Below are 27,941 nucleotides of genomic sequence, written 5' to 3' on the forward strand. Positions count from 1 at the left end.
AATTAATCAGCAGAAAAGACACAGGGCTGGACTAGTACAGGCGGTCCCCTACTTAAGGACACTCGACTTACAGACAACCCATAGTTACAGACAGACCCCTCTGACCTCTGGTGAAGCTCTCTGAATGCTTTACTATAGTCCCAGGCTGCAATAATCAGCTGTAAGGTGTCTGTAATAAAGCTTTATTGATAATCCTTGGTCCCATTACAGCAAAAAATGTTTAAACTCCAAATGTCACTGGGGCCAAAATTTTTTTTTGTCTGGGTCTACAATTATAAAATATACAGTTTCGACTTGCATACAAATTCAACTTAAGAACAAACCTCCAGACCCTATCTTGTACGTAACCCGGGGACTGCCTGTACTAGACTTAATGGTTAATAAAGCTCAACCTGATTATAGTTTTGCTTTAATTCTGCCTCGAGATCTCAGAGGATGCGGTCACACGTTCAGTTTTTAAGAAGTAATTTTTGATGTCCAAACCAGGAGTGGAGTGAAAAAAGAGGAGGAACAGTTTCTCTGAATGATATTTGCTCACCCATTATGATCCATCCCTGCTTTTGGCTTCAATAGCTGCATCTGAAAAAAGTGGACGTGTGAACAAACCCAGAATTGTGATAACAGTAGTAGTAGAATGTTTATTAGGAGCGTTGCTCCTGTACCTTACATATAAAATGAAGTTTAATTTATTTTTTAAATGAACCACAAGTTCTTTGGGGGGCATCACCAGAGCCCCTCTGTGCTCCGGGATTTGTGGCTAACACATGCCCCCAAAAGCACCCCCCATAATAAGGTTGCTACCAAAAGCACCCTTCTTCCTGCTCCCTCGGTGCTCCCCCTCCCTTAATCTCATGGCCAGAGCATACTCTTTGCTGTCACTCCTATCAATTGTTCTTATGTCGGGCTTGTGAGATGGGACTTAATTAAATCATCAGAGAGAAAAGGATGCAGGAAGTGAAGCTAAGCTGAGGTATTTGAGAAAAAAAACAGGAACATGGGGGAGATTATCAACAATTCTATGTCAGTTTTTGTTGTAGAAGCGTTGATATAATTGCAAATTCTAGCGACTACACCACCTCCACGCCAAGTGGGCATGGGGGGCATAGAGGGGCACGGTGGCCAGCAGTGTGGGCGGGCACAGGGTGTTCTTGCCCCTTGTGTGTACTTTTTATAAACTTGCAAATGAAACCAGGTGGGACCTGGCATAGTTTCATCCGATGGCTGCGACAACAGATACATCTGATACATTAAGAGGCTTAAGCGGGGCATGAGCAATTTCTCCCATAATGTAGATGAGATAAAAGTAAGACAAGATAGAAGTTAAGGGAACTATGAAGAAATCAGGATATTCGGACCTGAACCACAATGTTGGGGTCCCCAAAACCAGACTTCAGTCAATATCTAAACAGGTCCACTGGGAACGTATAAACACTGGCAGCTCGCGCCCCAGTGCCTGTGCGCCACCAGTATATAAAGGTATCTAACTGACAACAGCGTGCAGGCACACATGTCGGTTTATGGTAAGTTCAAACCCGCTATCAGTGTCAGCACCAATCTACTGGCAGGTATTATTGGCAGGTGTTAGGGTACTTGAACCCTACCTTTGTTCGTTGTTTGTCCGAACTCTGCAGACAAAATCCTGAACGGGTCCGCTCATCGCTATCATGGAGGAGCAGGAACAAATGCGATCAGCAAACATCCCTAGAAATAAGATAATAAGATAATTTCCTAGCCTGCTGACAGGATTCTTAAAACCAAGTATGTGTGAGATACAGATATGTGTGCCAGTGAAATAAAAGTCTGATATACCTACATTGTTTGACTACTTACAGACAAAAATATTCATTAACCACAAGTTAAATTATGTGTCAGTTGACCTTTGTTATTGGAACTATTTACAGTGATCTAGCCAGCTGAATAAAAACAAATACCTCGAACATACTGTGATGTAAAAGGAGGTTTATAAAGTGCACAAGATACATTATTTGACTATTAAATGAAGATATTGAGTAATTACTGTACATATTGTTTGTTTCCCTTATGGATATTATAGAATATCATGATCTTTTTATGTTAGATATTGAAGGCTAATGTACTATGATTATTGTAATTATATTACAACTATAGCTATAAGCAGAGGTCTAGCTGGAGAGTTACAACTTATGACTCCCCAGTCCTTCTTCCTGTCTCTCCAGTGAGGATGGACTGTGAGAAGACCAACATAGTGGTATACACTGATGGCCTAATATTATTGCAATATATTGTATAAATGATAAGACCCCCTAGGCTTCAAGCACCCTAGGGGAACTAGGAATACAGTTAAACAAAAAGCCAACACAAGCTTACAGCTGTCCAGGGTATTCATGAGGGGGGGGGGGGGGTTCGAGGAGTTAGGTCCTGCCACATTAAGTGGAAGGACGGTCCAGGGAGAAGCAGAAGCTTAGACCACTCCCTCATGAATATGCTGGACCGCTGTGAGCTTGGTTCGACGTTCCGAGGGTATGGATCTGCAGTGTTTTCTTGCTTTATTGGAGGATTCCAATAAAGCTAGCAGTTTAAAACTGCTACATCTGGGGTGACAGGTCCTCTTTATCTCTACATAATCAGGCTCGGACTGGCCCATGTGTGAACAGGTGTATCTGCCAGTGGGCCCCCAAGCTAGATCGCTCCATGCCCTGCATTGCCTAACTGTACTTCACCCATATTCAGCATTCATCATTTAAAACATCTCATAAATTCATATAGCAAGTTAAAGGCACCAGCCAGTGACAGGTTAGTGACATTGCAGGACCAAAACAGTCCAGGGCAAATTCTAGGAAGCAAACGGATGTCAGGTAATATATGCATGAAGCTGTGCACTGGTGGGTCCAAGAACAGATTGTACTGTGGGCCCCAGGCATCTTAGTCTGACACTGGATATAATCCTTTGGACCAATTTACAAAAGCATGACTCCCATCACCAAATTCTTGTAGGGTTCTTCACCAATGAGATTGTACATGTATAGTTTCAGGAGATTGTTTTCACTAAGTAAACTTTCTTCTACATCTACTTAGAGTGATGCCATTGAACAGTATGTTAATGTATTACTAGCATTAAGCCTCTTTTAACAAAGATAATCTCTATTTCTTCTCCACTGTCCAAATATGTGATCACTTTTGACAGATGTTGCTAGATGGATAAAAACATAAAATTATTTAATCAGTGTGATATATGAGATGATCACCAGACAGCATAATCTAGTTTAAATAATTCCTTTGGGAATAATTCTTTTAAATTGCCTGGAAAATACCAGTGCTACAGAATGTCATAGTATCTAATCCATGCTCATTTTTACCAGAAACAAAAAGTAGGACCTTCTATTTTAATGTAATTGCAACAATTTATAAAGTTCACAATACACAATAAAATTGTAATAATAATACTAATATGATGTCGTATAACAGTTACATACCAACAACTGATATTAAAAGATATCTATGTAAAATAAAAGGTATAGCAGTAGTGAGACTCAAGGTTATGCCACAAAAGTATTTACATTGGAATATAATCCATGGCACCCCAAAGCTCTAACTGCAGTTTTCTGTGAGTTATAACTTGTCTTCACATAAACAGACCTTGCATGTATAGGTGAAAGAGAAATTATAAAACTAGTTCACTGAATACTTCCAATGTTAGCACAAGCTGGCATCTCCGAATGCCTGTCCTGTATCTCACGCTTGGTAAAATTGGTCTCTCTAGTCCATCCCAACAAGATCCAACACCTAAAATGTTCATATCGGTTAACAGTATAATACTAGTCCATTACTTAATTTTAGCAAACAATATTCATAATCCTCAATTTAAACACACTGCTCATTAACTCTTTCAGGAACACTTAAATTTCAGTTTTTGCATAGCTGTTTCTCACATTCCGATCTGGACCCCAGAGTTGGCTGCAGGCACTGCCAGTAAGATGGCGTCAGTGACATCATCTTACAGGCAGATTGCCCAAATAACGTAAAGGCGAAAATTTTATAGCCTACAAAAGGGGCCAATGAGGAAACTAAAATCCTGGCAGGGTCGCTTCCATTCTGTGCCTCGCTGTGCGCCTATAAAACAAGTAACGGACACATGTGGGGGGTCTCTGTACTCTGAAGAAATTGTAGAACAAATTGTATGGTGGGTTTTATCTTTTGAAAATGTGTAAATTTTAGGGCTAAATTTCACCTCCATTTGATTCAATTACTATGAAGATCTCAAGGGGTTAACAATCTCCCTAAAAGCTGTTTCTGATAGTTTGAGGGTTGCAGATTTGAAATGGGGTGATTATATAGGGGGTTTTGATGCTAAATATGTAAAATTTCATTCAAAACTGTATTTATCACCAAAATAGTCAATTCTGAAAATCCAGAAAAGTGATATTCGATTTGTAAGCCGCGTGACGTCAACATTATCCAGACATTTCAAAAATTTTGAAAATGTAAAGTAGACATATGGAAAATGTTATTTAGCAATTTATTTAGGTGGCAAATTGATTTGCCTGAAAACGCAATGATTTAGAATTTCGAAAATGTAAAATTTTTCCAAAAATTAATCATTTTTTCTTATGTTTTGCGTTTATTTACAAAAAAAAAAAAAAATCAGCCAAAATTTACCACTAAAATGAAGTACAACATGTGGGGGAAAAACAATCTCAGAATCACTTCGATAAGTAACAGTGTTCAAAAGTTATAACCATATAAAGTGGCGCAAGACAGAATCCAAAAAATGGGGCTGAGTCTTAAGCTACAAAATGGCTGCATCCTTAAGGGGTTAAATAATATATTTGTAACTGCTTTTCATATAACACTTTTTATTTTTTCTCGACTTGTGAGACTTTATCTCTAAAGAATAATTTTATATTTATAGAATTAGCAGACATATAACTAAAAATTTGAAAAAATAGGGTTTTTTTGTTATTCTTTCCCTTTAACATTTTTTAGCAGTAAAAATGTATAAACCTTTAACAAAATATGTTACAAATATGTACAGTGTCAATCCATCCCCATTTTCCCAATTCTGAGACGGAGGCAGCGGGTGTTTGTAGTTTTGTAAAGCATCTTCTGTAGCTCCATCTGCTTTCTTCCTTCAGCTGACAGACTGGAGGGTGGCTCACTTTAATAGAATCTCCCCTTCAATAGAGTATCGGGATTGGTTTTCTACGTAAAATAGAACCACAGATATCCACTCTTAAAGTTAAATACAGATCTCAGTTCTCAACTTTAACAGTGTATAATCACCAGTTATGTTTCACTTAGAAACACAATCCAGACATTTTTTTTAAATGAGAGATTCTCCTCTTAAATAGGAATTGAGGTGTCCTATTAGGGTGGCACTATTTAAAATTTGACACTGTCTTGGTGTATATATATGTACAGGGCTAAATTAAGGGTGGGGGAGGTCCCTTTTTTTCAATACAGTAAATGTTGCTCCCAGGAAATAAGAATTCTTCTCCTGAGATCTCTGATAGCAGAATTGCCCTTAAACTGATATTAATAAAAATCACAACCTATCAACTACAGGACGTCATCATACACACATCAGCTGCTGCAGAATCTCCAACTAAACATCTCATCTGCTGCACATCAACATCAGTTTACAGGCAACTAGACTTCTTCCAAGCAGTTTATCGACACGAGTGTAGTTAAAACAGTAAAACAAAATGATGGACATCCCTAAACATATACACAAGAGGTAGTAACTATGGGCTAGGAAACAACATCAGAAGACAGCACAAAACATGCATAAACATATGAACCTACAGTGCTAGATGCTACTGTAGGCCTGGATGAGGTTCTTAGGAAATGGCTATTGGTGGCTCTCATGAAACATACAGGGTATTGTATGGTAACTTATTGTTATAACAAATAGCCATATAATAAATCTTTTGCAGTCATTGCCACAAGGCATTCCTCATTTTTACATTTTTCCGGATTTTAAGAAAGGATAATTATTCAAATTCCTTAAAGCTTGGAAATTGCAGTATGAGATTATCCAGTATGTTGTCATTGTAAAGTCTTTCATGTCATAAGTAAGATAACATTTATTGTCTTCACATTCCCAAACAAGTAATGCAAGGAAATGTTTTGACATTTTTTCAGCCATTGCCAATAACTGTTCTACTTTTCTCCCCTTTTTTGCGCTGGCGCAGGATGAGGACATGCTATCAGGGAATGAAGAGGCTTCAAGAGAAATGGAACATTCACTTACAAAACTGGAAGAGCTGCGTTCCCAGAACAGTATCCTTTGCAAGCAAACTTTCAGGACCATGATGTAGGAATCTTAGAACTTGTGTGACTTAGTGTCAGTCCATCCTGCTAGACAGAAGAATAAAAACTTTCACAAACTAAAGCAGCAAACATAGTTTACCAAATTAAAAAGTTTTTTTAAAATGACCGAATGAAAACGTTTTTTTTTTAATGTGAGATTATATACCGAGCGACCTGCTAACTGGCTCTCAGTGGCTGAATAGTTCAGTGCACTGTTATGCATATAAAAGTTTCCATCTTCAACCTCTCCCCACCAATGACATTTTTGAGTTTTGCGTTTCCAATTTTTTGCTCCCCTTCTTTGAAAACCAAACATTTTTTTTATCTTTCATTCAATCATTCACATCATTCAAATTTATCTCAGTTGTCATTTAACATCTAAAGGGAAAGTTAACTGACAGCAACTTAACACCTGCTACACTGTCCCCATCAGTAAATGTACTCAATGATATAGCTGCCAGGGATCTGATAATCCGCTAGCCACAGGGAGGTAGTTGTAATATCAATATACAATGAGACTAATTTTATAGAACCAGAAATCTCACAAATACACTTTTTCCTGTATCTAACAGCTAACACTACAAATATTGCATAAAAAGTTTGCTGATATTTGCAACGGATACAAAAAAAATACTATATAAATATTCCGTGAGTATATAATACCATTTAACTATAACCTTCACCATGTGGTGCAGTGTTATTGGGAGCACTTAAGTATAAAACTTATTCTAAAAATATCCCATTGTAAAATAATATATGATTAAGTGCAGGAATGCATTTTCTTTAATGGAAAAACAAAAGATTTAAAAGAAGCCTTAGCCTTATGTAAGGAGCTAATAAAGACCAGTAAGCTGCCAAATAAGAATATCCATCATCTCAAGGCTCTTGACTTTGCTATGGATCTCTGCATTCATCTGGAAATATGGGAAGAGGCCTTGCAGTTCTCCTTACAAACTTTAGGGCCCTACAGGTAAGTGAATCCAATTATAACATGATTTAGACAATTGGCTTCTGGTCTATGTTTTGTCTGCATTTCACAAGTTCCCTATCACAAATGTATATATATAATTTTTTCCTAGCTCATTCCATCATACTTATGGGATGCGGTATGGGTGTGTTAATTAACGGTGAAAGAAATACTTGACGACCACTCTAAAACAGTGTCCCCAATTGAGTTTCAATGCATTGACTAAGTCAAAGTCAGCAGGCTGTGTCAAAACAAGAGAATAAGTCCGAGACATCCATGTCAGGCAGAATAAACATAGTTAGTTAACCCAACTAACCCAGTCAGAAATAAGCTATAAAGCTTGATAGTGAAAACATTAAACAACTTAAGTATTCCCTTGCCTACCTCTCATATCAGTACTGAAAACAAGAAACTTCACACTTAGAACAAAAAGTTACCATGTATGCTCAAGTATAAGCCAAGGCCCCTACTTTCACCACAAAAAACTGTGAAAACTAATTGACTCGAGTTTAAGCCTAGGGGGAGAAATGTAGCCGCTACAATTTAATAAAATGGCCACCATGGCCTCCACTGAGTAATAAAATTCCCAGGAGAGCCCACATTCAGTAATAAAATGCCCAATAGGACCCCCACTCACTAATAAAATGCCTAAAAGGGCCTCCACTCACTAATAAAATACACGGCAGAGCAGCACTGAGTAATAAAGTGCCCAGCAGGGCCCCCTTTCAGTAATAAAGTGCCCAGCAGGTCCCCCACTCAGCCCCCTTAAAAATAATAAACTTTATACTTACCTCCAGTTCTCATTCCCAGCATCCTCTACTCCTTGCATATTCCTGGTGGCTCCTGGCGTCTTTCTGGCAGCGCAGATAGATGCGCCAGGACCGGGAAGCGGATATAACAATATATGAGGATATCAAAAAATTTGTGCAAAGAGTACAGCCCAACATTTAGTCTCAAGGGAGATTTAGTCTCAAGCGAGATTTGTGATGTATTTGAAGACAGTGACACCAAAGTTCAGGCTAAACAGGTCTCGTCTGCGTTTATTCCAGCAGCAGATACAAAATAAAACATCCTTCACATACAGGTAACAAAACATAAACAAAATCCTACCTGTCTGGGTGCTGGCTAAACAGAGTTCCCCTAACTCACCACTAAAACATAAAGGATGTCGCTGCTCCAGGCACAGAAGTCAGGGCTGTAGTTCACTCTCCAGCCTCCTTTCAGAGCCAACACTCTCAGCTCTGCTCAGCAGCTTTATGCAGCCTGATTAGGCTGCTCCCACCACCTGTGTCCAAGGTGCTGAGCAACACAAAACCTGCTCTAGCCTAACAGGGAGGTGGAGTGGATCTAATCTATTAAATAGCAAACAGAAAAGCTAGTGTGCATTGATCCTAAGTGTGCGTAGTGTCCAAAGTGGGATTTAGGATTAAGGGAAGGAGTTCTTTTTATTTTGGATCCAGCAACAAATAGATGCAAATAGTGAATTTAATTATTTACATATTGATATTCTTTTGTTTTTGTTTTATTGCATGAGATAGTAACTAAGTAGATCTGAAGGTACTTTACTTGCATAATCTGTATATTGTGTGAGGGGGGTATATTGTTGGTTAAGTCTAAGACATTCACCTTTACTTATCTAGATATGATTAGTTAGCAGCCTTTATTTTAATTCTGTGGTTTTGCAGCCAGATCTATGTTGCAGTGAAAACAGTGACTTATCTTACCATCTAACCTATTTAATATCAAATCAAAAAGCGAGTGTGCAAGCTTTTTGCTAGTGTGCATTGATCCTAAGTGTGTGCAGTGTCCAAAGTGGTATTTAGGCTTAAGGGACTTAAGCTTGAGGGACATTAGAAGGTAAATGCTTTCATATTTTCTTCTGTAATCCCCATTAGTACAATGGACTTCATATGTGCCAATTATTTTTATTATTTAAAGATTCCTTGAGGACTGGTTCTGTTCCACAGGACTGGTGCGTAGCAAATAAGGTGCCAATATACAAAAAAGGATCAAAAAGCGATCCTGGAAATAACAGACCTGTGATGTTGTATATCTGGACTTTTCCAAGTGCTCCAATGCCACATAAAAGGTTGGTACATAAAATGAAACTGCTGGGACCAAGGGAAAATCTGTGTATTTGGGTAAGGGATTGGCTTAGTGTTAGAAAACAGATGGTTGTCATTAATGGCACATTCTCAGATTGGTTGACGTTACCAGTGGGGTGCCACAGGGGTCAGTATTGGGGCCACTTCTTTTTAATATTTTTATTAATGACCTTGTAGTGTAGTGGCAAGTTTCAATATTTGCAGATGATACTAAGCTGTGTAAATTAATTAAGAAATGTAGATAAATGTAAAGTTATGCAAATTGGGACATGGAAAGAAAAAGCACAATTATGTTCTAAACAGTCAATTAGTTGGTAACATTGCAGCTGAAAAAGTCTTGGTGGATATTGGTGGATGGTAAACTTAATTTTAGTGCCAGAGCCAGGTGTCTGCTGCTAAAGCAAATAATAAGGACATAGTTTTGCCTTTATACAAATCACTGGTCAGACCACACATGGAATATGTTGTACAGTTTTGGGCACCAGTGTATAAAAAGGACATAGTAGAACTGGAACTTGTGCAGGGCAGAGCAAACAAGATTATTGGGGGTCTAGAATACCATGACAGATGACAAAATTTGGAGTTATTCAGTTTATAAAAAAAGATGTCTGTAATGAAGGGGAGACTTCATTACAATGTAGAAATACCTCAATGGCCAGTAAAAAGATCTCTCCAAAGATCTTTTTATACCTAGGCCTGTGACCAGAACAAGGGGGCATCCTCTACACCTAGAGGAGAGGCGGTTCTACAATCGCCATGAACAGGGGGAATCCTCTATCCCTAGAGGAGAGGTGGTTTTACCATCGCCATGGACAGGGGGAATCCTCTATCCCTAGAGGAGAGGTGGTTCTACCATCACCATAGATGGGGATTCTTTACTATAAGAGTAGCAAGACTCTCTGGAACTCTCTGCGACAGGAGGTTGTTATGGCAGAATCTATGTACATGTTCAAAAGAGCCCTGAATACCTTTCTGGAGAGCAAAATATCACGGGTTATGGGGAAAAAATATTTGTTTAGTTCTTAAGGTTGGACTTGATGGACTTCCGTCTTTTTCCACCCTTAGATACTATGATTGTAAACCACACAGCTTCCTACTTCGTTTGTGTGTCTACATATTGTAAAAAATACTTGTGCCAAATGTGACCAAAATTCCTCCACACTTTTCTAACTTAATTTCCACCTTGCTGGTTAAAAATTTTGTTTATGCCCAACCTAATTATCACCCTGCTGCCCCCTTCACAGTAAATTATCTAGCAATATAGATTGGTAACAACCTAACTACAATTAAATAGCTTACCATAAACCCTGCAATGTAGAAAATACCATATTTTTCGGCCTATATAGGCCGGTGCGCCTTATATATGAACTTATACAGAAATGTACTACAGACAAGATGTACTGTACATTTACCAGTGTTTAATAGCTCCATCCCCAGAAATTTCCTGCACCTTCCCACACAGTATACAGGGTCCCTAGCTCCTGAAGTGCCCTGGCATCACAACTAACATTGTGCCCATCCTGCCCTCCCCTAGCACGGAGAGACCGGAGCTGCCATAGTGCCAACCACGAGGCAATCATCATCATCCGTAAACAATCCCCCCATACCTGACAGCCCTGTAACAGGGGAAAGAGAAGGAGCCACAGGGAACCCCACAGGAATAACACCCTGGCTGAGGAGGGAAGGAGAAGGGGCAGAGGGAGACAGCTTAACCCCTGCTTCATCACCCTGCATTAACCCCCAGCAGCCATACCTCTGAGATCGGAGCTCTCTGACAGCTGAAGACAAGTTTCCAGGGAAGTGTAGCTGGCTTGAACTGTGCACAGTTCTGCCACCTGCTGGTCATTTTTAGGTACTGCATTTGATCCTGCGCCTTATACTCCAGTGCGCCTTATATATGAACCTAGATGTCTTAGCAGGCATTTATTAGAGGTGCACCTTATAGTCCGGTGCGTCTTATAGGCCGAAAGATACGGTAAGTGAAAGTCATTGTAAAGGAGAAGACATAAGAAATAATAATTACAGCTTATTTATGCTGTTCAGATTCTGCTTTGGTGAACAGTGAATGAATAAAAAAAAAACCCTAGTGATGTTTACACAATACACATCATTTTTACCCCTCATACTTAACAATATTGCTCAGTTTTATTACTGTTTTAGCTCCTATCACTCAGTGATGATCAGCATTAAATACCAAGGTGTGGACGGGGCCTCTCTAAGCAGACACCTCAGGATTCCTCTGTTTTATGAGATGCTGTGTGCTGCCAATGTGCTTATATTGTCAGGGTCCAGGTTTATCTACACTTTCATTTACCTTCTGAAGATTCTACTAGCATCAGACATATAGAAAAAGAGAGATGAGGCAGATCAGGGATGAGAGATGATGAGATCCATGCTGGCAAGGAGCGCCTATATCTTTGCTGGTCTTGTAATGTAGGAGGAGGCAGAGAGCACTGCAGTGTGCAGCTAACAGAAGCTATTAATGAGAAAAATCTGACCACTGTCAGAAGATTTGCGGTCGTATCCAGGGACATTTAAAATTGTATGCACCAGGACTGATAGAGACAAGTTTGAATTATATCTGTGAAATGCTGTATTTTTAGTAATAATAGTGAATTAAAGAATGTGTTATTTTGTTATGCTGAGTATATTTAAGAATCTGGTCTTCGTGGGAATACCCCTTTAACTTCTAGCAGCTTTTTCTAACACTGAGAAGGTATGCTAATGGTAGTAATTGATTTTTCTTCATGTTCTTGCATGCAGCCAGGGCCACATGACCATATTATAATACCATGTCATTGTCCGCAGCCAGCTGTTTCTATAAGGTACTCAATAATTTTTCAGAATTTCATTGTAAAATCTTTTAGTAAATATTTAGACTTTACTGATACTTTGAAAACATAAAACAATAACACAATTAAAATGTGAATGGCCTGTTATGACATCAGCACATAAGCTATCTCCATTTTCTTATGTCCTGGGGAGAAGTGCAATCAGTTTTACATTATTCAGTATATTCCACATATTGTTGTGGTATTAAAAAATACATTTCTTAAAGGGGTTGTCTAGAAACAAAATAAATAAATCCATTATTCATTCTTTAAATGGCATACATTTTATTTTATGCATCTTATGTTTTTGAAAATGGAAGACCCATAGTTTTGAAGATGCTGTGACCTAGTCATAATAATTAAGCCAATGTCAAAGTTGCTTAAATTCTTACGTTTGCTTATTTCTCCTAATTCTAGCATTAATCTAAATTACTGACCATTCGTATCAAGCCTTAGATATCCCAGGGCATAGCATATGTTCGGCTGGAGAGGTGAAAGGGTGAGCACTCCTTACCCCTCCCCTCTCCATAGGCAGACAGATAAAGCACACTCTTTAATAAATGTGGCGGCGGCACAGTACTGGGACACATGTGCCATTCACAATGCAATCCTATGGCAGCCATATGCTAGGTGCCGTTTGTACAGCTTTCATACGACCGCCATATATGGTTGTCTGAAAGAGGCCTTAGGCTGGTTCCATTATCACAAAGTAATCTATGTTTTTTGCTGTCACCTGTGAGTGGTTTTAATGTTTAATGTTCCTGGTTGGTGTATCTGGTAACTCTATACTACTAAAGTCACATGAATATTGCTAAACCTTTTGGACTTGAAATATATTGACCTTACTCTAAAACAATTATAGATAATACTGCATCTTGAAATGTGGTTATTTTGAGCTATTATTCCGTTCTTTTCTATGAGTATATTTGATTACTATAATATAATATTTATTGGCTTTAATATACATGTGGTAAAGGACACTGGAATAGGTTAATATGGTATCCATTTACATTGCTGTTCAATCCTTTATTAATCAAAAGCAATACAAGGTCATTATCGCAACTTTGGCGCTGAGCATTAGGAGTGCAAACATGAAGGATTACTGAAGAAAAAGATCAATAAAAGTAAAGGTCTCATTTAGAGTAAAATATGTGATGACTAAAAGTAAAATATAAATGCAGCCCGGAGCTATAAAGGAGGATTAATTATTATTGGTGTCTGCGTTTCCTTACACAGTTTAAATTACAGACGTCTATCTGAGGGAATATCACCAAAGCCTTTATTTAAGTCTGGGACTACAAAGTCTTTGTTCTTGAGGGATCTGTGTATGATTATATTGTACAGGTAGCTAGCTAAATATAGAATCCAGTCTTCGGGTTTGACCTCAGTAATGTTTGTGTCATGTCTAATTAGTATTAAAGGGATAAATCATAAAGTAGAAACAATAAAAAAAACATTAAGCTTTATCCATTTTTTAGATCAGCCTCCTACCTCGAATGTCATGCCCGGTTGAACAAGGTTGTGTGCAGGTCAAATAATGTCAGATGTAAACTATGTATCAGATGACTTCTGATATGTGGACTGTTCAGTGCATATTGCGCAACCTATAAATAGCTTTTGTGCACTAGGACGGCTCCACAGTCGCTTTGTAATCTGTATTGGTTAAGATGAAATCATGAAAAATAAAATCATATAAAGATTGTTTTGCAATATATTAATTGCACCACCCAGGATTATAATGCACCTGCAAAATGGGATACTACAGTATCCATCTACCCAATATTATCTCCTATACCGGTGTGATTTTAAATGTATTCCCATATATATCCCATATATTTTTTTGAATTCATTTATTTATAATGGCTTTTATTCTGTCTGATATTTTCTAGTGTATGTTGTTTTTGGACCTGAGGAAGGGGACAATTTGTCCTTGAAACGCTTCGTCCACAAAAATAAAGCCTGCATTATACTACTTGGAGTTTACTGTTCCATTCTAGCCTTAGGGCCAGCGTGCACCAACACACCTGTGTTTTCACACTATTCCTTCCATTGATCTGTACACGGCTAGTGTCTCACTGCGGGTCACAGGGGTCGCTGCAGCCCACCTAGATTTCCACCAACTAATTCCACACACACAGCCCCCCCAGTAAGTAATGTGCCCACACACACAGCCCCCCCAGTAAGTAATGTGCCCACACACACAGCCCCCCCAGTAAGTAATTTGCCCACACACAGTCCCCCATGTTCTTCCCTGGCCCCTGTCATGTCTCCCCCTCACCTCACTCAGGCAGCTCTCTGTGTGTGTACTGCTTTCCCCGGCAGGTCATGTGACCATTGCATCATCAAAGGTCCTTCAGCCTTCAGCCTCCGGGAGTCTTCTACTCCCGGAGGGTGAAGCAACTGCTGGGGAAAGCAGTCCCTGTACATGGTCTCATAACGATCTGTGTCCTGAGGACACAGATCGTTATGAGAGAGGGAAGGAAGATCTAGCCATCCCCCTACTGCACTCACCATTCCGTGCTCCCACGCAGCTCCCTCATCTCCTCCAGCCAGCAGCCCTCTGTGAAGGGACACAGGTCGGCACGGGCACGTGGTGACGTCATCACGCCGACCTGTGTCCTGCAGAGCGGTGCACACAGGCGCGATGTGCTGCACCGCTCTGCCTATAAATTACATCACCGCCTTGAAGGCGGCAATGTAATTTATTTTACAGGTGGCACGGACCTGCCAGCCATTGGCAAGTCCGTGCTACCAGCGGCAAAATGCCGCTTTTAAATGGGGTCCGCTATCTGCCGCCTGAGGCGGGGACTTCACCTCGCCTCATGGCAGAAGCGGCCCTGGTCACCCTCAAAAAACAAACACAAGAGAGGGCAGCATAATGCGAAACACTGCAGCTGGAATTGCTCACCAGTTCAGTTAATAGGTTCTTTCATAAGCAAACATTTTGGTCACAATACCTCTCTCATGGTCAGTTAACGAGATTTGGGGGATGCTACACGTGCCATGGCATGCCATCTCCTAAGGAAATAAGACAACCCAGAAAATGTCTATAAAGTTAACTCTTTAGAAACATTATCAGGTCCCTTTATCGCTCAGCTGTCGCTAAAGTACAAAAACTGCTAAATCAGGAAGAAAGACAGGGGAAAAAGAGGGACACCTTTCTTTAATGAAGTATATTGCAACGTTAACTATGATTACTATCATCATCTGTGCATTTGATTTATGTAATTTTGTTTAGTTACGCTTTAAAGGGTTGCTAGATTGCTGTAATCTGACTTAAGAGAACCCAGTAATCTGACTCCTGGGGACCCCAGCATTCCCAAAATAAAATAAGTGTGGTGTTGATTTAGCAGTGTGTCTCATGCTAACATCTCCTTACACAGCAGTGCTCACATCTACCCATCTGTGCAGGACTTTGCATCCAGCTTTAGTTAGTTGAATGTGGTTATATGTTTCCTGCACAGCTGGTGCCACTGGGGAAGGAAAATCAATAAAAGAGACAATGCTGAAACCCCTTCATTCTTTCTTCAGTTGACTGTTATTGAAGAAAGAATGTATCCGTGTGCCGCACTACTCAAAAACTGAGAATGAAGGTGCATACATGTCCCTAATCTCAAATGATCTATAATAAGCCATGTGGGGAGTGGCTGCGTGGAAGCACCCGGCCAATCCTCACTATTTATAAAGGCTGAGGTACAAATTTCTTCAGCATTTATATATTTTACATATACATATTAAAATTATATATACACTATTTTATGAGACACACCGGAAATTAGACACTTGACCCCCCCCCCCCCCCCAGGGAGCAGCATAAATCAAAAATTGATAAGCTGATCTGGCTCATTATTTGTAATGTTGTATATACAGCCTTTATAACATAATACTGTAAACAGTAATATGTAGTGCATTTACGAGTAATGACATTATATAACATCACAATATCCTTTTGCGGCACTACTCGTTTTTCCTGATTGAAAAATGACGGCATTTTATAGATACTGTAATCCAGCCATTTTCCCAACTCAGAAAGGATGTGTCATAGTATCTCATTCAAACAGTGCATGTCACATAGCAGATGGCTTACAGGAGCTTTTAAGTGAGTTTAATATGAACTGAAGCCAGAGGAAATGCTGCTGTCCTTTGGCTGGTTGATGATTTATGTCCTGTTCAAAGTGAGAAAGCTGTAAAAATGTACTCGTCTCCAAGAATTATTCCTATGTGTAAAGCTGGTGCCAAAACATTTTTTAAAGTGATGGAGAGAATGAGTCTGAGTCCTACATTTTACATGATATTCCCTGCAATAAAGTTGAACTTTACTTTAATTAAGAAGAGGACTGTCATGTGGAGATGACCATGACCTAGGATACAGATCAAAAGAACATCTCTGGCTGCAATATAAACCCTTATATATTCATGGCTAACATTCATAGAGTCATTCAGACATCTGTTATATTACAGATACCTTAAAGGAAACCTACCACCAGGAATTTACTTATTAAAGTAGATGTGATGGTAGGTTCCCAGTAATAACCTAAACACTGAACTATCCTTCCCTAACCCTATAACACTTTCTAACCTAATCTTTAGGGTATTTAACTAATCTGCTAATTTTCCAGAGAGGCTACTGGAAAATACCCTCTCCGTGGCTACTCCACCCCCTGGAATCCTCTGCGAACCTTACCTACATGAGTGTAGTGAAGTCAAAATCTTTAGTGCCAGGCGCACATATACTGCCAGCAGAATCAGCTGCGCCGTGCACAGGTAGGGAGGCTACAGGGGTGTGGAGTAGCCTTTGCATCCACTCCCTGAGAAGCTACTCCACGCCCTAGTAGCCTTTCTGGAAAATTAGCATATTAGTTAGATAAACTGTAGATTAGGTTGAAAAGTGTTATAGGGTTAGGGGAGTGGTAGCCAAGGCGTACAGAATCGTAAGGCAAACTCGTGGTCCGGGACAGACAGGTGGTCGAGACAGGAACAGGATCAGAGTATAGCAGTAAGTCAGGACAGGCAGCATGGTATCAGAGTCAGGAACGGAATTGAGGTCACAATGGGTAATCAGAATAATGGCAAAGGGCATTGAACAAAGCTTTCTCTTAGGCATGGAAGCACAAAGATCCGGCAGTGGTCCAGGATTTTTTCCAGTAGCTCACATCAAAATTACTTGATTAAATAGGACGTCAAAATAAAAAGGCAAGAAAACCCCTTCAATGAGCCACTGGACCAAAATATGATCAGAAATGTTGCATGCAACTGTTTTCTGCAGCTAAAAAAATGTTTTAATAGAAAAATTATATAGTTTAAATCAGTCATGTTTAAATACATTGGTTTCTTTTTAATTTTAGTATTTTTAATCCAGAAGAAAATATGTCCTGCCTTATCCTATTGGGGTTTTAGTGCTGATGGTCCTGAAGTTCACTTAAATACTGGTGGGTGGTCACTCTAACCCCATACCCACACAAATCAGGTTTTTTACATAAAAATCATAGGAAAAAATACAAAGCTAATTTCCCTAACATGTTTTTTTTGTTGTGTGACCCTACCATAAGAATAAAAAATTTTGAGGGTTTGGTTACAAATTTTACCTTTTATGTTAAAGTTTCAAAAGAATATTTGTAACCGAGTTCTCATCTTTCCTGATAACTGTGAGTCATGACTGTTTTCATTTCTTTTTTGGCTGCATGATATCTGTTGTTTATTCTTCCCCTAACAAAACCTTTCCCAGCCACCAAGGTGCAATATCTTGCTGACTTGTTCAGATAAACATGAGTGAGACGGAGAGGACCTTTGTGCCAAAAGGCATAATCCTTTCATGAAAAGAAGAGTAAGATAATACAGAGATCTCTGAGACTATTTCTTAAATCACCTAGCTTTTGTAGATACCTTGTGGTTTCAATTTGACTGTCCTTTGTTAAGCCAAGATAGTTGTTTTCCACTGCTTCTGGCACTGCTGCTGACAGGTATGGTTTATGCAAGTGATAGCAAAGTGATTTTCCTGAAACTGAATTAGCACTTTGTACTATACACAATAACATTACCCACAGGTTGTGATTAAGAGCTTATTGAGTCCCATTTCCTTATAAGAACATGTGTGAGAACACAAGAATGTGTGGCACAAGTGAACAAAGCATTAATCTATCAGCACTTTAAGTGTGTTTGTGGGTCTTGTAATAGAAAATAGAATGGTCACCAGATACTGAGACAGTGTCTGACTGTTTAATTTCTACAAAATTTTATTGAATGAAAACAGAATGGTGCTTTACAATAGGTCACATCAAAAAATGTACCCCTCGCAGGGGGATTTCACAAAAATTTGTTTTGTATGGTACATAGCCAGCTACTCCATATAAGAACTCCAGCACTTCCACAGAAAATGAGTAAAACGTTGTCTTTATTTTGTCCATTGTTAAAAACAAACACTAAAGTAGCTTATTGCACGTGGACCCAGTGCATCTAACCAATGTGTTTCATCTGATTAAGACTTAATCATGGTTATAAATGTGCAAACTCGCCATTTAAATCCCACTTACTCTGTCCTCAGTGGTGAATCAAGGTCACATCATATATGACACGCTATTACAAATTTTCATTGATACAAAGCCAAAAAAATGCATAATAAACGGACAGCCTTCTCAGACCCTGATCATAGTTTAATTGACAAGGAATTGAAATACCGTATATACTCGAGTATAAGCCGACCCGAGTATAAGCCAAGGCCCCTAATTTTACCACAAAAAACTGTGAAAACCTATTGACTCGAGTATAAGCCGAGGGTGGGAAATGCATTGGTCACAGCCTCGGCAGTATGTAGCCAGCCAGCCCCTGTCCCAGTGTAAATAGCTTGCCAGCCCCTGCCCCAGTGTATTATTTTTTTGACTCGAGTATAAGCCAAGTTTGGGTTTTTCAGCACATTTTTTGTGCTGAAAAACTAGGCTTATACTCGAGTATATAAGATATTTGAATTTTGCTGGCTTTGAAATGTAGTTTTGCCATAATCTTAAGCAGCCATTTTAAGGGACATGGCAAATCACACATGTGAAGGAGCCACAGCATCTACATTCATTAACATTTCCTATTCATGGGCAGGGAAAGCACTGGACACCAGGATAAGCATTTGATAAGTAGGTAGATGTTAATTTTTCCGATTACAAGACCCTTCTGTTTTTTTGATTCATTCCCAGCAGTGGGAAGACCCACACCAGACATTTAATCCCTGTTTAAGTCCTAAATGTAATTTTCTGATTTAGCAGAGGATATGGACAACAATCAATAAAAAGATAAAAATGTAGAACTTGTGTAATATTAACAAAGTCACCATCTTATCTTTTCTATTTCCCTTTTTCTATGTTTTTTTTAATTTGTTTATTAGTCCCATGATGTTTCAGCACAGCATCACATAGGTATTAAATTTTACGTTAGATTCAAACTGTGCATAAATAGTATGTGGTATACAGAAACATATTGGGGTTTTTTTGCACTTAAATTGTCTCTATTTTGCACCATATTTATCCAATGACAAAATTTGGTTAGATAGATGTGTTGATTCTCGGCAGCTTGTTTTTGAGACTTTTTCATATTTTTGCGACTTTTTGTAAAAAAAAAATCTTATCAGTCAACTTCACCTGACATCATTCTGCTTACAACATACAATCATTTAACATTTAGGAATATTCTTCAGACTTATAATATTTTTTGGGGGTGGAAATATATAAATAAAAAAATATGATTTTATGTTTAAATTGTAATAATACTGTTTCAACTTTATATGTATAAATGTCATATTACTGTATGTCATGTATATAGTGCGGCTGCTTTCACCTCTTCTTAATAATTTAATAATAATTCTTTATTTATATAGCACACACAGATTATGCAGCACTGCACAAAGCATGTCAAATTGGTCCCTGTCCCCATAGGGCTCACAATCTAAACAACCTAACAGTATGTTTTTGGAGTGTGGGAGAAAACCGGAGTACCTGGAGGAAACCCACGCAAACACGTAGAGAACATACAAACTCTTTGCAGATGTTGACCTGGGTGGGATTTGAACCCAGGACTCCAGCGCTGCAAGGCAGAAGTGCTACCCACTCAGCCACCATGCTGCCCATTATAAGGAGAACTTGTGCGTCTCAGCAATGTGTCCTTATAATATATGTCCCTGATGCATCACTGCTTGTTTATAGAGCGCTATAGTGGGGTCAGTGCCCTTATATGGAGACCAAAATCCCTTCTGCTGAGTTACACATGTGTTCAGACAAAGGGGGAGGGGTTCAATATGAAACTACAACAATTTTTGAAATTTTGAAAATAAATAAAAAAATATCAAGAACAGCTGTATGCTTTTGACAAAATGATTATATGAAAAGTAAACATGAAGCTAAAAAATTAAACATTTTTAAAAATTCCCCCAGCCAAAAGGGATGGGAAAAAAAATGAAGAAAAAAAATTCAAAAAAATTCATGCAGAATATCTGCATGCAAAACGCACATAAAGACTGCACATATTGGATGTGGATTTTGCGCATGACAGTCCACACTTATATTTATATTTTATACTTATATTTTAAAACCAAAAAAAGAAGAAAGTTGATTTTATCACGTGTCTGTTTTTTTTTTTCATCTACGCCTCCTCTGTAATGGAGTAATTTTTAAAAAGTTGCGTATTTTAAATCAGGGAAAACATCTGTATTCCTAAGTTAAATAATGTGTAGTTGGCTACATTTCATGCATGGCTTACATTTGAAAAGTCTCTAAAATGTCTCAAAAAAAAGCAGCAAATATGCACAAACACATATTAGAGATAAAAAAGTTGCAAAAACACAACAAAAAATAAAGATACATCTGCCCCTGTATCGACATCATTCTGGGGGGAATCACATATGACAAGTTGGTAAAAATCATTAGAGTTACACTTTATGTTCCTTATATATTAACCCCTTCCCGACATTTGACGTACTATTACTGCATGGTGGGAGGTGCGTTCAAATAGTAGGTTCAGGAGCTGGTGCCAGGAGCTGCGGGTGTCAACTATATATGTTATAGCCGACACCCGCCTCTAACACGCCGCGGTCGCGGCGAGCAGGTCCCAAAATGGCACACAAAAATGACAGTATGTATAAAAAACCACGGAGGTATAAAGGAGACATTCGGTGAATGTTAGTTATTAAGTTTTTTGGTGTTATGACTCGTGTGGAAAAAGTAGAACATTTTGAATTTCGAAAATTGAGAATTTTTTCCAAATTTTCACCAAATATCTGATTTTCTCATAAATAAATGCAAAACATACCACCAAAATTTTTTAACTAACATGAAGTACAATGTGTCACGAGAAAACAATTTCAAAATCACTTGGATATGTTCAAGCACTCCAAAGTTATCACTTATAGTGACACAGGACAGATTTGAAAAAAATGGGCCGTGACAGGAAGGTGAAAAGTGGCTTTGGCGTTAAGGGGTTAATCTCGGATAATAATTCCACCAAGCTGCCTTATATTTGCAGCACCCTATGCTGGTCTTCTGAGCCTGATAATGATCAGATACCTGACATGTTTTTGTACTGATGGATCAGCATCTGTTGTTACATCTGTTAGAGCTTTTCTTTGCCTGCAAAGGTCTCTGACAAGAAACAAGAATGTGAGAGAAAAATGTACTTACAGGAGAGGAGTTAAAATGAAAGCCCTTAATATGTCATAGCTTTAAATGGTTGACATCATGATAGTGGAAAGCTTTGGAGATTACTTCTCTTCATCAGTCATGGTGTAAATTAGCATCTAAAATTAATATGCAAAAAATATACATTTTGTGAGACACTGAAGGGGTTAACTGTGGATGGGCGGTATGTTTCCCCTAGGTTTTGCTATTATGCAAGGCCTTAGTGCTGAGGTTGGGTGTCCAGCACCTTGGACACAGGTGATGGGAGCAGCCCAATCAGTCTTTTTTTTAAACCGCTCAGCAGACTGGAAGTGTTGTCTCTCTCTGGAAGGAGGCTGGAGAGCAAACAGCCCTGACCTCTGTGCCTGGAGCAGCCAAGTGATTTTGTATAGTGGTGAGTTAGTGAACACCTGTATAGTTAGCACCCTGACGGGTAGGATTTTTGTTTATTTAATGCCTGAATGTAAAGGCTGTTTTATTTTGCTGCTACAATAAACGCAGGCGAGACCTGTTTTGGACTGTACTTTGGTGTCACTGTCTTGAACTGCATCACAGCACCCCGCTACCACGGTCTCTACTGGGCCAAATCTCCCACATATGGTGCTTCGGATTGCGGGCAGTTCAAAAGACACACACCTGAAAGGCTCGCTACATCCTGCAACATTGCATGGCCTGGGTGAAAGCAGCAGGCAAATTGCAGGATAAAGCCAAGATGGAGGACTTTATTAAAGCCATGCTCCAGCAGCAGGAGGAGAGGTCCCGCCAGCAGCAGGAAGAATCCCAGGCTAATCGACAGCTGCAGCAAGCCATGCTCCAGCAGCAGGAGGAGAGGTCCCGTCAGCAGCAGGAAGAGTCCCAGGCTAATCGACAGCTGCAGCAAGCCATGCTCCAGCAGCAGGAGGAGAGGTCCCGCCAGCAGCAAGCCATGCTCCAGCAGCAGGAGGAGAGGTCCCGACAGCAGCAAGCCATGCTCCAGCAACAGCAGGAAGAGTCCCGAGCCATGTTCCAGCTGATGATGGAAAAGTTTTCTGGCGTTATGGCAGTACCGCAAGCGACGACTACGGAGGGGTCCCATACGGGTTTGCAAGGGTACCCGGTTGTCCAGCATTCCGCACGGGCTGCAGTGCAGAAGGCTTTACAAAAGATGACGGCGACTGACGACGTGGAGGCTTATCTCACTGTGTTCGAGCGAGTAGCTGAGCGAGAGGAGTTATCAGCTGAGCAGTGGGCAGATGTCCTGGCGCCGTTCCTGACAGGCGAATCGCAGAAGGCCTACTACGACCTGAGTGAAACGGAGGCCCGTGAGTACCCCCAGATAAAGGCGGAGATTCTGGCTCGTCTTGGGGTCACCGTTCAAGTTCGTTCCAGCCGGGTCCACCAGTGGGCATACTCTGAAAAACTACCCCCGCGCTCCCAAATGCATGACCTGATCCATCTTGTCCGGAAGTGGCTACAACCCGATGACTGCACCCCAGCACAGATGGTCGAGAGAGTGGTTCTTGACAAGTTCAACCGTTCTCTGCCCTCTCGGCTCCAGCGGTGGGTTGGACAGGCCGGTCCCACAAATGCTGAGGAACTCGTGTCCCTAGTAGAGAGATATCGGGCTACGGAGGATCTTCTACTTATCCCTCCCACACGAAGCAGTGCCAGTGACAAGGCCATTAAACCATCTGGTAGGACTGCTACTGCAGAAAAAGGGAAACAGGTCAGGTTGGGAGGGGGTACACTGGGGGGCTTGGATATACAGAAACCCAGTGAGGCTCGTGACAGAGGTCATAGTCGTATCCAGTGCTGGCGATGCCATGAAATGGGCCATATTGCTGCCAACTGTCCCCTGTCAGTGGAGCCAATGGACTGCAACCAGACCCGGCGAATGTCACTGTTTGCCCGGCCAGTTCTGGCTGCCGAGTCAGTCACGGATGCAGAACCCCAAGTGTGTATGGTCACAATCGGTGGTCACACGGTGGAAGCCTTGCTAGACTCAGGGAGTCTGGTTACCCTGGTGCGGGGAACTTTGGTTGATCCTGGACTGTACAGTGGGCGTAAAGTGGGAGTGTTGTGTATACATGGGGACACTCGCGAATATCCCACTGCTGTCATCAACCTACATACACCTTGTGGTACTATTACCCATGAAGTGGGGGTGGTGGGGACCCTGTTTCATGAGGCTATTATCGGCAGAGACTTACCGGTGTTTTGGGACCTCTGGAGACGAAGACCCACCTCAGGTGCTGTTGCAGATAATGGACGTCAGGTATGTCCGGCCTTGGCCCCTGAACCCTTTGAGGCCGATGTACCCACACCAGCAGTAGGGGTGACCCCATGTGATGAATTCTCTCCCCTAGAGGTCCTAGCTGGTGAGGTCGAGGGCCACGAGGAGGTGGCCGACATGCCGGACCTTGAGTTTTCCCGTGAGAATTTTGGGGCTGCACAGCTACAGGACCCTACCTTGTTTAAAGCACGGGAGAATGTTAAGGTGATAAATGGGGTACTCCAAATACCAGGGGCTGACAAAATATACCCCCGAATGGTGATTGTTGGGGAGCTGTTGTACAGGGTCGACCAGATACGGGGTGTGGAGGTTGAGCAACTTGTAGTACCCCAATCTCACCGTAGGCTGGTGCTAGAGTTGGCACACAAACATGTGCTGGGAGGGCACTTAGGTGCTGAGAAGACCCGGGAGAGGATCCTGCAGAGATTTTTCTGGCCCGGGGTGTGGGAGGAGGTAAACCGGTATTGTAGCTCCTGCCCTGAGTGTCAACTTACTGCCCCGGTGTCCCACTTCAGGAGTCCTTTGGTCCCGCTACCAATCATAGAGGTGCCATTTGAACGGATTGCAATGGATCTGGTTGGCCCCATAGTCAAATCCTCAAGGGGGCACCAATACATCCTGGTTATCCTGGACTACGCTACGCGGTATCCCGAGGCGATTCCATTAAGGAACACCTCCTCCAAAAATATTGCTAGGGAGCTGTTCCAGGTATTCTCACGCACAGGCCTCCCCAAGGAAATCTTGACTGACCAGGGTACCCCATTCATGTCTAGGGTAATGAAGGAGATGTGTAAGTTACTGCAGGTTAAACAGCTCCGCACCTCTGTGTATCATCCTCAGACAGATGGCCTAGTCGAGAGGTTTAACAAGACCTTGAAGGGGATGCTAAAGAGGGTGGTCAGCAAGGATGGGAAGGACTGGGATTGTTTGTTGCCCTATTTGATGTTTGCCATACGTGAAGTTCCCCAGTCCTCCACGGGTTTCTCACCCTTTGAGCTGTTATATGGCCGTTCCCCACGTGGGCTTTTGGATATAGCCAAGGAGACCTGGGAACAGGAGAGGACCCCCCACCGTAGTGTGATAGAACACGTCTCCCTTATGCAGGACCGCATAGCGGCGGTAATGCCCCTTGTAAAGGAGCACATGACAAGGGCACAAGAGGCCCAGTCTAGGGTCTACAATAGGTCAGCCAGACTCAGGACCTTTAACCCAGGAGACAGAGTGCTAGTTCTGGTGCCCACCGTTGAGAGCAAGTTCTTGGCAAAATGGCAAGGACCATATGAGGTCATGGAGAAAGTAGGGGAGGTTACCTACAAGGTATCTCAGCCGGGGAGGAGGAAACCCGAACAGATATACCACGTGAACCTCCTAAAGCCATGGAGGGAAAGAGAGTCCCTGATGGCCGTGGGAGTAGAAAAAGCGTCTGTCCCCAAGAAGGGGACACCGGAGGTAGGTGTACCCGATGCCAAGGTGCCTGAAGTACGGATCTCGGAGTCCCTCTCCAGGGCCCAGATTCAGGAAGCAAAGGAGTTTGTGCTCCGAAATGTGGATGTGTTCTCTAAGTTACCGGGACGTACTTCAGTCATCAAGCATGATATCATAACCGAACCCCACATCCGGGTACACCAAAAACCCTACCGGGTCCCTGAAGCGCGCCGGCTTGCCATATCCGAAGAAGTCAGGCAGATGTTAGACCTGGGGGTTATCGAGGAGTCTAAAAGTGACTGGTCGAGTCCTATTGTGTTGATTCCCAAACCTGATGGTTCCCTACGGTTCTGCAATGACTTTAGGAAGTTGAACGAGGTGTCCAAATTTGATTCTTATCCCATGCCCAGGGTTGACGAGTTGATAGAACGACTTGGACAGGCTAGATTCTTCTCCACCCTTGACCTGACGAAAGGGTATTGGCAGGTACCCCTTACTGACAGGGCCAAAGAGAAGACCGCTTTTGTTACTCCTGATGGGCTTTTTCAGTACGTGGTACTCCCCTTTGGGCTACATGGGGCTCCCGCCACATTCCAGAGGTTAATGGATCTCGTCCTAAAACCTCACCGGAGATATGCCTCGGCCTACCTGGATGACATCATAGTTTATAGTACCAATTGGGAGAGTCACCTGGCCAAGGTGCAAGCAGTGGTAGACTCCCTGAGGGCAGCAGGGTTGACAGCGAACCCCCAAAAATGTGCACTGGGTCTGGAAGAGGCCCGTTACCTGGGGTACCGTATTGGGCGAGGTGTCATCAAACCCCAAGTAAATAAAGTGGAGGCGATCCAGCAGTGGCCACGACCTATGAGCAAGAAGCAAGTGAGGGCTTTTCTAGGCATAGTGGGCTATTATCGCCGATTTATCCCCGATTTTGCTACCATAGCGGCACCCCTGACTGACCTGACCAAGGGTAGCAGGGCGGTGATGGTAAAGTGGAGTGAAGAGGCTGAGGGGGCGTTTCAGCGACTTAAGACGGTTTTGTGTGAGGGACCGGTACTGATCACCCCTAACTTCACCAAGACCTTTATTGTGCAGACTGACGCTTCTGACGTGGGCTTAGGGGCTGTCCTGTCCCAAGTAGTGGAGGGTGAGGAACATCCTGTGACATTCCTGAGCCGCAAGCTCACACCTCCTGAGAAGAACTATAGCATAGTTGAGAGGGAGTGCTTGGCGATAAAATGGGCTCTGATATCCCTGAGGTATTACTTGATAGGGCGACAATTTACACTGGTGACCGATCACTCTCCCCTCACCTGGATGAGTCAGGCCAAAGAGAGGAACGCCAGGGTCACAAGGTGGTTCCTAATGTTGCAGAATTTCAAATTCACGGTAGAACATCGAGCAGGAAAGCTGCATGGGAATGCCGATGCCCTGTCTCGTACCCACTGTCTGATGGCCAAAAGTGTTCTCCCCCACAGGGTCAAACAGAGGGGGAGGGTATGTGAGACACTGAAGGGGTTAACTGTGGATGGGCGGTATGTTTCCCCTAGGTTTTGCTATTATGCAAGGCCTTAGTGCTGAGGTTGGGTGTCCAGCACCTTGGACACAGGTGATGGGAGCAGCCCAATCAGTCTTTTTTTTAAACCGCTCAGCAGAGCTGGAAGTGTTGTCTCTCTCTGGAAGGAGGCTGGAGAGCACACACAGCCCTGACCTCTGTGCCCGGAGCAGCCAAGTGATTTTGTATAGTGGTGAGTTAGTGAACACCTGTATAGTTAGCACCCTGACGGGTAGGATTTTTGTTTATTTAATGCCTGAATGTAAAGGCTGTTTTATTTTGCTGCTACAATAAACGCAGGCGAGACCTGTTTTGGACTGTACTTTGGTGTCACTATCTTGAACTGCATCACAGCACCCCGCTACCACGGTCTCTACTGGGCCAAATCTCCCACAATTTATACATTAATATATACATGTATGTATAAATTTACAGCTAAAAAGGGGGGATTCCAATATATAAATTGCACGGTAGTAATATAATTTATTCTTTCAATATCCAATGACTGTACAGAATAAGGTAGTAAATAATAGACTTAGCAAATAATCCTCTAATACTGTCTGCAAGCATTAAGTCAGCATGATATGCTGGGAAAGGAGCTCATGACAATGATCTAGACTACAACTCTAGAACAATGCAATGTAAGATCATATATTTTCAAGGGTAAAAGGAGCTCAAACAACAAGTAAACTTGGCGTTCAACAAACATATAGTTACAAATTCAGTTGATTTCAGCTACACATTTACTTTTATACTATCAAGATAACCAAACCTGTCAGACATCATTACAATGTCCACTTACTTCTGATATTCTTTGACAGCCAGCCAGTCCTTAAATGTTTAACAAA

The 27,941-nt window shown here is 41.4% G+C and overlaps 1 protein-coding gene across 9 annotated transcripts in view; it reads left to right on the forward strand.

Moving 5' to 3' along the window:
* SMYD3 (SET and MYND domain containing 3) overlaps positions 1-27,941 on the forward strand; it is a 400,119-nt gene that overhangs the window by 329,275 nt on the left and 42,903 nt on the right. For 5 of the 9 annotated variants that reach the window (XR_011854119.1, XM_072141192.1, XM_072141190.1 and 2 more), the window contains 2 exons: positions 6,171-6,258; positions 7,090-7,258. Coding sequence is in view for 5 of the 9 variants with exons in the window: in XM_072141192.1 (XP_071997293.1) it covers positions 6,171-6,258; positions 7,090-7,258 (257 nt within the window). In the remaining 4 variants the exon portion in view is untranslated. Of the gene's footprint in view, positions 1-6,170; positions 6,259-7,089; positions 7,259-9,193; positions 9,345-12,123; positions 12,186-27,941 lie in introns of those variants that run through there. The other 4 variants (XR_011854116.1, XR_011854117.1, XR_011854118.1 and 1 more) reach the window with 3 other exon arrangements.

This window comes from Engystomops pustulosus, chromosome 3, assembly GCF_040894005.1.
Source record: "Engystomops pustulosus chromosome 3, aEngPut4.maternal, whole genome shotgun sequence".
Taxonomy (NCBI): Eukaryota; Metazoa; Chordata; class Amphibia; order Anura; family Leptodactylidae; genus Engystomops; species Engystomops pustulosus.